This window comes from Crinia signifera, chromosome 9, assembly GCF_055691185.1.
Source record: "Crinia signifera chromosome 9, ASM5569118v1, whole genome shotgun sequence".
Taxonomy (NCBI): Eukaryota; Metazoa; Chordata; class Amphibia; order Anura; family Myobatrachidae; genus Crinia; species Crinia signifera.
This window is the reverse complement of record NC_139225.1, coordinates 132,290,973-132,306,482: the sequence shown is the minus strand read 5'-3', so window position 1 is coordinate 132,306,482 and position 15,510 is coordinate 132,290,973. Positions and strand designations below refer to the sequence as shown.

General features: G+C 48.1%; 1 protein-coding gene across 1 annotated transcript in view; it reads left to right on the top strand.

The window, feature by feature from the left end:
- Positions 1-284: 284 nt before the first annotated feature.
- Positions 285-15,510, top strand: part of TGFB1 (transforming growth factor beta 1) — a 30,890-nt gene continuing 15,664 nt past the window's right edge. Inside the window, exon 1 of the mRNA XM_083159832.1 lies at positions 285-1,067. Coding sequence (XP_083015958.1) covers positions 749-1,067 — 319 coding nt within the window. The 5' untranslated portion in view covers positions 285-748. The remainder of the gene's footprint in view (positions 1,068-15,510) is intronic.

Here is a 15,510-nt window from a genome sequence, read left to right as displayed (position 1 = left end):
CCAGTCTTTATAGACTAAGGTACTGGAAAATGCTCTCCTCCACTGCAGAATGCAGTGATTATGTGAGACTGTATATTCCGTGCGTGAGCACATTCTGCTCTTGCTGTTTTCTAATAAAACATTATCAGCTTTCAGCTTTAGAACTCACCACCACCCCCAGGAGTCAGCAGCAGTTCCTTAAACTACTCTGTGTGTGTCAAACTTAAAAGTACAGAACCATCATATCCTGGGTGGAGCTTCAAGTTACAGAAAAAGCATTAAAAAAAAAAACCCTTGCCAGTTACACAGGAGGAAGGAGAGAGGGGGGACGGGAGAAGCATGTTCTAGCAAGCTGAGAGACAAGGCCATCAAACTGCACAGAGTGGGAGCAATTTACATACAAGGCAAGAGATTCTACAAGTTCTCCAACAGGACGTCTCGCAGACTTTTCCCCCACTGTTTCATGACCACAGGACATCTCAGCTTCTACACTTGTTCTTAGTTGTTGTGCTGGTCGCTGTTAGAATTTGCCTTTGTTGAAACAAGTGATGTCTTCGAAGAACATCATCTCAAGTCTGTCTCTGGACTCCTACACATGGAGATGCTTTCATTGACAGTACCCCAGCAATGAGCTCAAGACACTTGAATAAATCTTAATTTGGCCAAAGGGGTGCAATTTGGAGTGACGGGGGTAGTAGTAAGGAAATCCCGAAAGCTTGAGGTCAACAAGTCTTATTTTATTTTTTTGCTATTTTGAGAAATTTACACCATGGGAATCAAATGGATATGGATGATGCTCACCTTAGCGGACCTTCTCCATGTAGCCGTGTCCATGTCTACATGCAAGGCGGTGGATTTGGAACAGGTGAAGAAGAGGAGGATAGAGGCCATTAGAGGTCAAATTCTTAGTAAATTGAGGCTCACTGAACCTCCAGTAGTGGAAAGCGAGGAGTTGCCCATTCCTGAAGAGATCCTCTCCATCTACAACAGCACGGTGGTCACCATCAAGGAAAGAATAGAGAAGGAAAAGCCTATTTTGGAGGAATATTATTCTAAGCAGGTGGAAAGGATTGTGATGAACAGTAAAGGTAAGAGACCGATATCTTCTCATTCATCCTGTCATTTGCCATTAACTCACATTGTACATGTATTGAAGTGTGTGTGTGTGTTACATTACAAAATGTGATATGATACATTTAATTTCTACAAGTGAAACCGCATTATAGCTCAAAGTAGCATTATCGTTCCGTGATTGTTCTATTTATCGAAAGGGTTTCAGCTGCATTCGATCGCGATTGGATCCCGGGTGCGCGGCTCCGCGGCATCGAAATCCAATAAAAAAATTGACTGTGCAGGAAATGTATACACAGCGCCGTGAGATTCGATCCCGATCAGATCGGGCTTGAATAGAATATGAATCACACCGTGTGTACGGGGCTTTGGGTAGATCTACGTACCGTGTATCTACCTTTACTGTGACATAGACCAGCATGTTGCTGTATCCTGTATGTCTCATTCTGGGTGAGTGTTGCACTACTTTATGTACATCCTACACTTTGCTGGTACAGTGTGTATATGTTGGGGTGCTGCGTAGATGCTAATCCTGCAAATATCAGTATATTTTCGTTTTCCACACATTTAGTGACATTGGGATAGGTATCGCCGAAGAAGAACAGAAGATTTGAGGCTGAACCAGTTTAAACAGCAGACACATTGCTCTCATTCCATTTTGCAGCATGTAGGGTACATGAAAGGGTTAATGAAACCATATTGTGGCCACATTGCGTCTCTTCCTGTATGTCCTGTTAGCGCTTCCTTATCCCTGTGTTGTGCTTCCCTTCCTCGATGTAAAGCCTACTTGTTATTCCTACTTTGTCGCTGTCCACCCTACCTCCTTATTCCCCTCTTGCTGCCCTCATCCTCTCACTGTCATCCCTCATTACCTCACTACACGTCCTTCCCTATCTCACCCTCATCTTCCCTACCTTCTCCTTATTCTGTTTGTTGTTACCCCACTTTTTTCCCTCCCTCCTTCTCTCACTGTCCCCATTCCTTTACTTCTCATTGACGCTGTCCCATTTTGTTAAACTAATTCCTGCGCTCTAACACTCCCTTCTCATTCTGTTACCCTGTACCTTTCCTTCATTCAGTTGTCCTTCCTCTATCCAACTATTAAATGTCATTGTCTCTCTTCTGCTCATTCCCTCAGTCACTGTTCCCGCTACTCTCCGCAGCTTGCCTTTTTTCTTTTATTGTCACTCTCCCACTTATCTCACAGTCACTGTCTCCTCATTAAGGTCCCATACCCCAGTGCCACTTCTGGGTGGTTTAAAGTCACACACAATTTCCCTTGAACTCCCCAGCAACTTCCCAGGTGGCAAAATCACATACGATACACCGTATGCAGTTCTTTTGCATACGATGTATCGTATGCGATCCAAGTCATGGCTGTGGGATCAAATCTCTGATGTGCATGGGATTGTCTCTGTCACTGAACCTCCCCACTTCTCTCTCTCTGTAACTGAACCTCCTCCTCACTCTCTCTGTAACTGAACCTCCTCACCTCACTCTCTCTGTAATTGAACCTCCTCACTTCACTCTCTCTGTAACTGGACCTCCTCACCCCTCTCTCTCTCTGTAACTGATCCTCCTCACCTCACTCTCTCTGTAACTGATCATCCTCACCTCGCTCTCTCTGTAACTGATCATCCTCACCTCACTCTCTCTGTAACTGAACCTCCTCCTCACTCTCTCTGTAACTGAAGCTCCTCACCTCACTCTCTCTGTAACTGAACCTCCTCCTCACTCTCTCTGTAACTGAAGCTCCTCACCTCACTCTCTCTGTAACTGGACCTTCTACCTCACTCTCTCTGTAACTGAACCTCCTCACCTCACTCTCTCTGTAACTGGACCACCTCACTCTACTCTCTCTCTGTAACTGGACCACTTCACTCTCTCTCTGTAACTGGACCTCCTCACCTCACTCTCTCTGTAACTAAACCTCCTCACCTCACTCTCTCTGTAACTGAACCTCCTCACCTCACTCTCTGTAACTGGACCTCCTCACCTCACTCTCTCTCTGTAACTGGACCTCCTCACCTCACTCTCTCTCTGTAACTGGACCTCCTCACCTCACTCTCTCTGTAACTGAACCTCCTCGCCTCACTCTCTCTGTAACTGGACCTCCTCGCCTCACTCGCTCTCTGTAACTGAACCTCCTCACCTTACTCTCTCTGTAACTGAACCTTCTCATCTCACTCTCTGTAACTGGACCGCCTCACCTTACTCTCTGGCCCAGATGCACTAAGCTTGAAAAGTGATAACATGGAGAGTGATAAAGTGCCAGCCAATCAGCTGCTAACTGCCTGGGACATGTAGGAGCTGATTGGTTGGTGGTTTTTTACACTCCATTTTATCACTTTTCTAGCTTAGTACATCTGGCCCAGTCTCTCTCGGTTCGTCATGAAACCTGCTAATCTCACTCTCTCTTTACCTCACTCTCTTAAGCTGGCCATACACTACTGCAATGTATTGCAGCAGTGTATGGCCATCCAATCCCATAGCCGCCTGGGACTCTGCTCAGAGAGGGTGGTCCGAGTCAATGGTCGGACCTGCATGCATAGGAACGTGCATCGGATTGGTGTCAAACACATCCGATTTGGGCCAATTTCTCTGTGACATGGAACCTTCTCAGTAAACTCTCTCTATCACTGAACCTTCTCACTTCACTCCCTTTGTAACTTAACCCATACCTCCCAACATGACCCTCTCCAGGGGTGCCGGACGCAGTCCCGACAGTCGGGATCCAGACAGTCATTTACCCAAAGTCGGGATCCCGACTGTCAAAACGCCGACAGACAGGTACCCGACGGCCATCCGCTATTTTCCCCCGTGGGGGTCCACAACCCCGCAGCGTGGTGAGCCCGCAAGGGGCTTTGTAGCGCTCACCATGCTGTCTGAGTCCGGGCAGTCAGGATCCCGACGTCGGGCTAAAGACTGTCGGAACCCTATACCACACCCCCTCTCCAGACGGGACACATTGCTCTGTTTCTGGACTTCCCTCTTAAATTATGATTGCCATCACCTGTTTTAAACAGGTTAATTGATAAGAAAGGTGTCGCTACACAGGTGATAGTAAATCATACATTAAGAGGGAAGTCCAGGAACAGAGCATGGTGTCCCTCCCGGAGAGGGTCATATTAGGAGGTATGCTTAACCTACTTACCTATCCATTCCTCCCAACAAGACCCATTCCAGGAGGGACACAATGCTCTGTTTCTGGACTTACTTCTTAATGTATGATTGCCATCACCTGTTTTAAACAGGTTAATTGATAAGAAAGGTGTTTCACCACAAGTGATGGCAATCATAGATTAAGAGGAAAGTCTAAGCATTCTGCCCCTCCTGGAATAGGTCATGTTGGGACTCGGAGTTAACTCTCTCTCTCTGGGTCGGATGTTCTAACATCCGCCACCCTACATCGCCCCCCTCCGCCGGGTTCTTAATAATCACATATGCTCTAACATTAATAATGCAAAGGACAGCTCTTCCAATAAGAGTTCTGGGTCTGAGATGGCCTGACCAAGGGGCATGCTGGGAAGGATCCGGGAAGAATCTTTCAAAACTGCTGTGGCAAGAAGCCCATAGGCCCATATAGGGTATCGCCTGCAAAAGCTGGGGATACCTTCCGCAGCGTTGCCCCGATGGAGGGGCTTTAGAGCATATGGAAATACGGTAAAAAACCTGATAATAGGGTTTTTACCTAATTTCTGTTTTAGAGCATCCATAAGCTAAGTGACAAAATGGAGAGTGATAAACCACCAACCAAAAACATTTGTTTGCTGGTAATAGCTTGCAAATATTATAGACAGGCATGCTGTCCCCCCACCCTCTCCCTCTGTCCCTGCCTCCTTCTCCCTGTCCTCTGTTGCTGCCTCTTTCTCCCTGTTCTCAAATGCTCCCTTCTTCTCCCGGTCCTCTGTCCCTGCCTCCTTCTCCCTGTCCTCTATCTCTGCCATCCTTTCTTTTCCATCTTTTACCCCCTATATCTGATCAATTTACAGTAATTGCTAGGACACATTTCCTAGGAAGCCGATGGCACAGGACCAGGAAGTACGTAACGTAGCTATGACACAGTGTTACATGTTACATCGTGTATGATGAGTGTTACTAGTACCCAGGTTACATCTATAATCTGACTCATGCAGTGTGATAAACCCGCAATACATTCAGCAATTCATTTAAAAACTTATAGCACAGAGTTATATGTATACTACCTTTAAATCATATACAGATGGAGCCGGCCTGGTCTTTGCAGGGGATGGCGGCAGAATCGCCAGCAGCCATCCCCCGCCAGCCGCCATCTGATCTGCGAAAGGGGGCGCGCGCGCGTCCCCTTCCGACAGCGCTTCCCCAGGATCCCCACCGCCTCCCCGCTCCCCCCCCCCGCCTCCCCTAACCCTGTCCGTCTCCCTGAAGCGGAGACGGACAGGGTTCCCGCCGCCCGGAAACTGAGACGCGCGTGCGTGTGAGACGCACACGCGTCTCAGTCAGATGGAGCACCTCGCCGCTGGCGGATCGCCAGCAGAGACAATCTGTCGATTCGCCAACAAGAGGGAAGCTGGCTCCATCTGTATGCCCACTTACCATGCTCATTACCTTTAAATCATATATGCCCACTACCCTTGCACACTATCTTAAAATCATATATGCCAACTTACCATGCTCATTACCTTTAAATCATATATGCCCACTTACCATGCCCACTCACCCAAAGGTACATCCAAAAGGTGCCTTCACAATGCCACTCAGGCACATTATAGTAAAGTTCAGGCCGCGGATCAGTAACTACACCCTATAAGGGGCCAATGATCCGTAGTTAGATCACTTCAGTGTCACTTGTCAATAAGAACAGACTAGTTGTACCTCTAATCCTGTTCATATGTGCTCACAGTTATACTCAGCCATAGTTAGGCCACGTCCACATGCCACTAATATCCACAGGGCCACTGATCAGTATTTACTCCATTGCATGGCCATTGGTCAGTAATTACTTCCTCACATCACCACTGATCAGTAATTACTCCATGGCATGGCCATTGATCAGTAATACTCCCTTGCATTACCAATGATCAGTAATTTCTCCCTTGCATGGCTACTGATCAATAATTACTCCATTGCAGGACAGCTGATCATAAATTACTCCCTTGCATTACCAATGATCAGTAATTTCTCCCTTGCATGGCTACGGATCAATAATTACTCCATTGCAGGACAGCTGATCATAAATTACTCCCTCTCAGCAACACTGATGGGGAATTTCTCCATTGCATGGCCACTGCTCAGTAATTACTCCATCACATAGCCGCTGATAAGGAATTATCCCCTCACAACACCACTAATCAGTAATTACTCCATCATGGGGTTACTGATTAGTAATTACACCATTCATATTTACACATTTAATGATATTACGCTTTCACAATATCAATACTCCATATTAACATCCAATAGTACCACTGATCTGTATTTACACCCTCACAGTATTACACATAATATGTGTTCATCCTCTGCCTATTTTCACTACAATTAAGTGTATTCTGGCCATCAAATTTCAACGTGCACTTTGACTGAATCTCTAAATTACTGTAGGCCATATATTATCAAAAACAAACAATATTTTGGTTCCCCATGTGGTGAAGAACCGTTCATTCAGTTCATTGGTATTACAAAACTGCATGCACCATGCCTGTCTTCTGCACGGATCACCAGCTCCCATTCACTGGCTGCTCCCACCCTATGGAATGCCAATATGCACAATATGTCCACTAGCCTCCAAACTTTCAAGCGTTCCCTGAAAACTCACCTCTTCAGGGAAGCCTATCATATTTAAGTTCTACACGCATAAATCCTCTGAGGCACTTATGTATTACTGTATATAGCTTCCCTTCCCAACCTGTAACTTGGTGCTATGCTTTTACTGGTGCCTGTCCCTGTGTTTCCCTCCTATGTCCCTATAGATTGTAAGCTTGAAGCAGGGCCCTCCTACCTCCAAGTCTGTCTGTTATTTCCCAGTTTGTTTTATCACTGTCTACTATTGCCAAGCGCAACGGAATCTGCTGTGCTATATAGGAAACTGTAAATAAATAAATAAATAAATAAATAAATAATAATAGGTGATTTTTATTGTACACAGCTAAATCCCGTTTGTCAATTTCAGGTTAAGTTTACACCAGCTGTGTAATCTGCATAGCGCTGCTCTACGCGTCATTACAAGTTAATGCCGTGTCTACTCAGTAATGTTTAATGGAACCCCAAAACGGTTATGTTTACCTGCAAGGTTTTATTTTAGCGGCTAGAGAAGGCCGGGGGGGTGTGATCTCAGACAAGCCTCACTTTAAATATAATTGATGCACGCTGTCTAGCTAAATGGATGATAAAATAACAGTTTAGACTTCTTTTTCCACCAGGACGCAAGGAAAAAAATAACCACTAAGAATTGCATAATGTGTTATTATGATTCCAGGAGCGGTTAAAAATAGTGGCGTTCCTTTTTTAAGCGAGGAACAAGGTTCCAGTAGCAGATGTGACATCTCAGAGCATCATTTACCCTGAAGAAGTGTGGATGCTACCGAAATGAGTCAGCCGGTGATGGGATTATTTAAAAAAAAAAAAACGACTGGTTCCAACCCCGGGGTCCTGTATAATCTGTACAACCTGATTTAGAGGAAAATCAGTCAGCCATGCAGTTGTGTAGTAAAGGGCTTTCCATAGCTTACTCAAGGATGGAGCTGGGAATAGTAACCTATTTATTTGACTGTCTGTCTGAGCCCCCATGGTCCTGTATTCCGTAGGGCTTCTAACTATGAAGCGATTGTTACAGAGACTTCCCAAACTGCTCTCACTATAAACAACCAGGAGCTGGCGTCTGATCCCCACCTACGGCAGGGCCCATCTGGAGCACATCTGTATAGCAGGCCATTATACAGACCCTTATGTGCATTTCAACTTCAGTGTAGACCTGGAAAGAACACAGTGCACCTTATGGAATGCTCTCTGCTGGGGGAGCTGGTTCACAGGAAAGTCCCTACTTTGGAGCTTACTGCAGGGAGCATTAGGTACTTAGGGAAAAATTTACTAAGATAGGAGTTCTATTGAAGATGGATTGTTGCAAGTAGCAACCAATCAGATTATCCTTATTATCATACCTCCCAACAGTCCCGATTACCGCGGGAATGCAGCCGGCAGTGTCCCGTGGCGGGGGGGGGGGGGGGGTTTGGCTGTTGGGAGTCCCCCCTGTCAGCTGCTGAGCAGCGGTGAATAAACACTGTGCATATGTGCACAGATTCCCTCCAACTGTACCGATTTACCCGGTACAGTACTGTTTTCTAACGGCCTGTACCGGATAAATTCCCCTGTACCGATTGTACCGGTTTTCACTACGGCAGCGAGTGAGGTAGCCTGGCGTCGGGAGCAGCACAGTGAGTGATCGAAGAGGGTGTGGAGATGCCCCGCTGGTGGGTGGGGAGAAAGATAACCATGGAGGAGGAGAAGGGGGGGTTATTTATGCTGGGCTGGTGATCAGATCACAGAGGCCCCGACAGGTCCTATTAGTACCACGTGTTACCAACATAAACTTTCGGGTTGAGCCAGAATGACTGGTAGGAGAGATCCCGGTACTGTACGAGCAATGACTGCCGGCCCGGGGATCACACCAAGTCTGGGGCTGCCACTGTGCACACATAGCGGATCTCCCACCGTGCTCAAAAGGAGACCAGCTGCGAGGGCTTGGAGGTACTGCGAGCCGGGCACCAGTGATAGGGAGTCGATGCAACAGAATACTCCATACTGGCTGGCGGCGAGTGGGAGAGGCCTCAGTCTGCGCTGGTCACGTGGTGCTGCGCTGTATTGTTTCCCCGGTAAAGATGGCAGCTGTAAGGTAGAAAGTGGCGGCTCGGTATTGAAAGTATAGGAAAGGAGGTGTGGCCACATCCCCTTTCCTGTAGCCACGCCCCATGTAGCCAGTATCATGAGCAGTGTATTTTTACACATATGGGCTCAACAGCCAAATACATAGGGGCGCGCTCTGAATCCACTCTTTGGAAGGATATGTATGCATGCATGGGATTGGCTGCGGACAGGGGAAAAGTAGAATACTGAAACAAAATATTTGAAAAGTTATTTCGAAGTTGTAGCTTCAACATCCCTCCCAACTGTCCCCCTTTTTTGGGTCTTTCCTGCGCCCCTCCCATTCCTGTGATGCTACGCCCCCTTCAGGCAAGGCCACTCCCTCTTTTGGACGCTCCGCAGTTGGAGCGTCCCGATTTGCCTAATTAAAAAGTTGGGAGGTATGGGACCAGCACCTTTTGGATAAAGACACAATTTCTATGGTGCTTTTATGGAAACAGCCTCACGCCCATTGTGACAAATGTATTAATGGCAGGGTGACGAAGCGGGGGCCTAAAGAGTCCCATAGTGCAAAGTACTGATGTCTGGTACTTTGGGCGTGTGCCGGAACAGTACCGTAGGGGTGCAGTACAGGTCTTGCATCGTTGGATGTACTACAGATGCAGACTTTGATAGACTGGCAGTCTGCGGATCTTTGTGGTGAGGAGGTGTTTTGGGGGGAGTGCCGAGGCCAGGATCTCAGCCTGGCCTCTTTGTAGGAGCTGCGGTCAGTTGGCTTGTGCTTCTCCATCGTTCCAGCTGATGGTGTTGCAAGTGATCTGATGCTATGTTCTGGGATGCAGTGCCGGAGCACTAATGCATGCAGGAAGTCTCTCCCGCATTACCATACTAGTGCACTGCTGCTGCTTCCTTACAATGCCTCATCCAATCACTGAATCTGGGTCAGTCTCTCTACTAGGAGACAAAACATACCACCTCTGAGTACTTCCGATAAACCTTTGGATTGTACGCGTAAAGCTGGCCATACATCTACAGATTGATTTTCAGATCCGGCTGGTTGGAACAAAAACCTGGTAATATCTAAATCATACAGTAGTTACCTCCCCTCCTGCATTCTGCAGGAGACTCCCTGAAATAGCAGCAATCTCCCTCTCTCCCTCATTAGTCTAGCAATCTCCCTCATGTCACCTAGCCCACAGTAGACTTAATATTTTTTTTGGAAAAGGGAATAAGAGATAGATATATTTACATTGAATCATCAGCACCATTTCCCAGCACTTTACCAAGTACAGTAGCTCTTACTAAGGCCCTTACTCTAGTTCACTCTTTCTGACAAAATCCTTCTTAGATGGACAAAACCATGTGCACTGCAGGTGGGGCAGATGTAAAATGTGCAGAAAGAATTAGATTTGGGTGAGTTATTTTGTTTCGGTGCAGGGTAAATACTGGCAGCTATGTCTTATTAACTGCTTTGGGGCTCATCTACATTTGTATATAAGTAATTTTAAAATATTCCTCTCATATGTAGTAGTACACACCCATAATCTCTCCATATATGGAACTAGACACGCCCTTTGGGTGAAGCATGACACGCCCCCTCAATGGGGCACTGTGCAAAATTCTGCTGCCAACTATAATCTCCCTGAAACTAGTTTTCAAAAGCAGGCAAGTATGATCTGAATGACAGTTTGCCAGTTTTCCAGCATTTCAAAGCAAATGGTCAACTGCACTCATCCATTACCAGGTTTTTGTTCCAACCAGCCAGATCGGACAATAAATCTGTAGATCAGGGGTCTTCAACCTTTAAGACAGCGTGGGGCACCTAAAAAAATCCAGTGAAGCCCGAGGGCCACTAAAATCACCTACGGAATTTCGGACAGCCCCATAGAATCACAGCTCCCCTATAACGTCAGCACAGTCCTTCATAGATAGTTGGCACAGCCGCCCATACTCAGCACATAACCCCACACACACACACACACACACACACACACACACACACACACACACACCCTAATAGTTATCAGCAGCCAATTTGGGTTCCAGTGCAAACAATAAAATATGTCCCCCCCCCCCCCGCCCATATATAATTTGATATTGAATAAATTGCACGCGCCGTGGGCGCGCTCCCAAAAACGGGTGTGACCTAATTATAAGGGGCGTGGTCTAATTATAACGAGTGTGAACTAGCAGGAAAACAATTACCTGAGACCTCTTTTGCAACCTGCATGACCAGACATTGGTTACCGCAGGAATGGTCGTTGTCCTCACACGCTTAAGTTGACTGAAGGCTGCACAATGACATATAAACATGAAGGCCCACACAGTGAAATAGTATGCCTCACAGATCAAACCCAAACAATGAAAGGCTACTTAAATCAATATACACTGTTACACTGTTTATCCGTAATGCCCATTACACATTGTGCATCACACCATAGTGTCCATTAGACATTATGCCACACACCGTAATACCTGTTGTACATTATGTCATACACCATAATGCCCATTACACATTATGCCGCACCGTGATGCCCATTACACATTAATCCACACAAAATTATGCCCATTATGCCCCACACTGATGCCCATTATGCCACAGACCATAATGCCAGCAGTACTCCTGCTTATACATGATGCCCTAGCAGTGCCCCTCACCTAATGCCCCAGCAGTGCCCCTCACACAATGCCCCAGCAGTGCCCCTCACACAATGCCCCAGCAGTGCCCCTCACACAATGCCTCAGCAGTGCCCCTCACACAATGCCTCAGCAGTGCTCCTCACACACAATGCCCCAGCAGTGCCCCTCACACACAATGCCCCAGCAGTGCCCCTCACACACAATGCCCCAGCAGTGCCCCTCACACACAATGCCCCAGCAGTGCCCCTCACACACAATGCCCCAGCAGTGCCCCTCACACACAATGCCCCAGCAGTGCCCCTCACACACAATGCCCCAGCAGTGCCCCTCACACACAATGCCCCAGCAGTGCCCCTCACACACAATGCCCCAGCAGTGCCCCTCACACACAATGCCCCAGCAGTGCCCCTCACACACAATGCCCCCAGTAATGCCTGCAGCTTTGCCAGGTCCCCTGCTCCCGCCAGATGTACCTCCTCATCCTGCAGCTTTGACGGGTCACCTGCTTCCACCATCCATGCCTCCTCCTGCAGTTTCGCCGGGTCCCCTCCGCCAGCTGTGCCTCCTCCTCCTGCAGTTCCAGTGCCGGGTCCCCTGCTCCCACCAGCTGCGTCTCCTCCTCCCGCAGCTTCGCCGGGTCCCAACTCCCCAGCTCGTGACCAGACGTGCCTCCCTCAGCCGCGCTGGATAAACTCCTCTGCCCTGCCTGCAGCCAATGGAAATCGGGTAGGCGGCACCCAAGGGGACTCCATTACACTGCCTCCCTCGGCAGCATTTTCTTTTACTTAAAAAAAAAAAAAATCCTGTGCATGGCGGGCCGGCGGGCAGGGGGCCACTGAGATCAGCTCCGCGGGCCACTCGTGGCCCGCGGGCCATGGGTTGAAGACCCCTGCTGTAGATGTATGGCCAGCTTTATGCAGAGCACTGGCTATTCGGTTAAATTCAGAAGCTCTTTCCCTTGCAAGGTGAAAAACAGTGGGTAACACCAGTGGGTTCCCTATATCCAGTGTAAATGGTCACAGCTATGTCCCCAATCACAGCCGGAGAGGGGAACTAGCACATCTGAGATAAGATCAGCAGCGAGAAGTAATAGCTTTGCCACACCACATCTACATAATCATACTGGAACTGGCTAGTACTTGAAATGTAAAAACTTGATGAATTTCAGATGCCTTTAATCAGAAGCAGTAACTGGAAGCTGTATGTAATGTAGTGTAAAACCATTGAAGCAAAAATGTGGCAAAAAAACATGATTCCGATCACATGTCCACAATCAGACAGCCGGTATCCTGCCCTGCAGCCACTAGCCCAAACAACGTGCTTTCTCCAACTGAAGAGTGTGTCCGGATATCACTGCCCCATTGTCAGCCAGTTAGAAAATAAAGAACGGTTACAAAAAGGAATACCAGCGCCAGGGCCGCACGTTCGCCTGGATGTAGACAGTATGGAATTGCATACTGTGCATACACACTGATGTAGGCAGTGCCAATATTTATGGAGTTGAGCCATTATCGGCTGACGACACATGCGCGGCAGTCTCACTGCGCACTTGATTTTGTCGCTCGCGGTGAGGAATTATACGCAAATTGATTGACAGTCAGGGACCATTTGGTAGAGGTAACGGGCAGTGGCGGAAAAATATTTCCCCAATATTTTTGTGGATTGTACCTGCCTACAACTGTGTTCCCGTATATAAAACATGGCACCAGTGTTCCCTCTGGTATCCTGCACAACCCCGCGGTTACTTAGGGAGTTCATTGTATGCAGTTAGAATTATAGAATGTGCCGGCAGATAAGAACCACTACCCAACCGCAGTCCACATGGATGGTAATGTATGGGTAGAAAAAATCATGAAAAACTCATGTCTCATGATCTGTCGACTGTTACCGTGTCGACCTAATGCGGACTGTCGAACCAAATGAATCTCAGGAGAATAAAAAAATTCCACACAGGGCCCATGTGGGATTGGCAATCAGGACCTCGGTTACATCATCCGTACCGACCAATTGCTTGGATTGGCTATGCTTCCTGTGGGTGTCTCCAAGGGTGTAACTACCATAGGTGCAGGGGGTGCAGCTGCTATGGGGCCCAGAGTTTAGAGGGGCCCACTTTGCCTGTCAAAGTATCATGTGCTGTATACATTTTTCAGCATTAGGTGAAAAATAGGGGCCCTTACAAACTTTTGCTATGGGGCCCACATCTATGTAGTTACACCACTGGGTGTCTCTATACATTTGTAGGCAGCTGCAGCATTTGCATATTTTTGCACATTGGCAACGTACCCGCACGCACCCAACACAGCGGGCGGGGGGGGGGGGGTGTTTGAGAGGGTCGTGGGGCAGCCTCATTAGCATATGGGAATGCCCAGCGTTTCATCATGCTAATAAGGCCGTGACGCGGGTGGGGCGATGGGTGGGGGGGTCTGGCAGCTGACACCAACGGCCCATTTCCTCCCCAGCGTGCAAGCATATGTAAGGTTGCTCAGAGCAACTCGGCTACAATCAAAAGATGTGGGAGGTTCCCCCTGCCCTGGGAATGGATGTTACTGTGTAACACCCATTCGCAGGCCCTTCGAGCGAGTCGCCCTTGCGAATGGGTGGCAGCAGCCAACCATTCGCAAAGCGTTTGAATTCACATCTGAGCGCATCAACCAGAATAACCCCCATTGGGGTTATTGTTTGAATCTGGCCCTGTACGCAGGTCGGGTAGCATTTCACCCTAATCTAATGATTTATGCTAAGCAAGCCGCACCAGGAGGGGGTATACGGTCATTAGGTCAACATATATAAGGACCTAGTTGGTCGACAAAAGAATTAGGTCGACAATAACTAGGTCGACAGTCAAAATGTCAACATGGGTATTCACTTTTTTTTTTTGAGCCAACATGTGCCGACAGGCGGCATTTCATGCCCTATCATCCACTAGGGTGTGGAGGGGACGTGGTACACAGACAGTGTCCATGTCGACTGTGTTGATATTTGTGAAGTGAAAACTCATGTCGACCTTCCCATTATTAAATAATTGTTGCAATTAGTTCAAGACCCTTTTGATGCTGACAGTAAACTGCTGCTACAATGCACACAGGCAATACGCAGCCTGGTGACAAACCCTTGGAAAGCGATACATACTGTAGCATTCACTATTGTTATCAAATACGATTATCGTTCCTTGGAGACAAATATTGCTACTAATGCTGCTTTCAGACCGCATAACTGGCTTTGACCCTGTATTTGGAAACGTTTCCAAAAACGGGTCTGCCAGATAAAACCCCTTTCACACCGCAGCACTTAAACGGTATATTACCGTTTAAGTGCCGATTTTTTGACACTGGCAGACCCGTTTTTGGAAACTTTCCAAATACAGGGTCAAAGCCAGTGCAGCCTTCAGCCCTCCCCTCCGTGCAGCTCCCCCCCCTCGCGAGTGTCGACCGAGAGCATGTCGACGCCCCCCGCGCATGTCGACGCCCCCCGCGCGTGTCGACGCCCCCCGCGCATGTTGACGCCCCCACCCCACACCCCCCCCCGCGTGTCGGCGCCCCCCCCCCCCCCGTGTCGACTTACCCCGTGCCGGTACCTCCGTTGTGGATCCCGGCACTGCAGCTCAGTATGCTCGGAAAGCACTTATGAAAAAAGTGTCTTCCAGAAAATGGCTGCCCCATAGGAAACCCTGTTTAAAAAAACTGTCTTTCGTATGGGGGCAGCCATTTTCTGAAAGACACTTTTTTCATAAGTGCTTTCCGAGCATACTGAGCTGCAGTGCCGGGAACCACAACGGAGATACCGGCACGGGGTAAGTCGACACGGGGGGGGGGGGGCGCCGACACGCGCGCGGGGGGGGGCGTCGACACGCGCGGGGGGCGTCGACACGCGCGGGGGGGGGCTCCAGTGCTGTGAATACTTAATGAGCGCTCATTAAGTATTCACTGTGCTGAATTTAGGACCCAGCTCATTGGCTGGGTCCTAAATACCGTTTCAGAACCGATT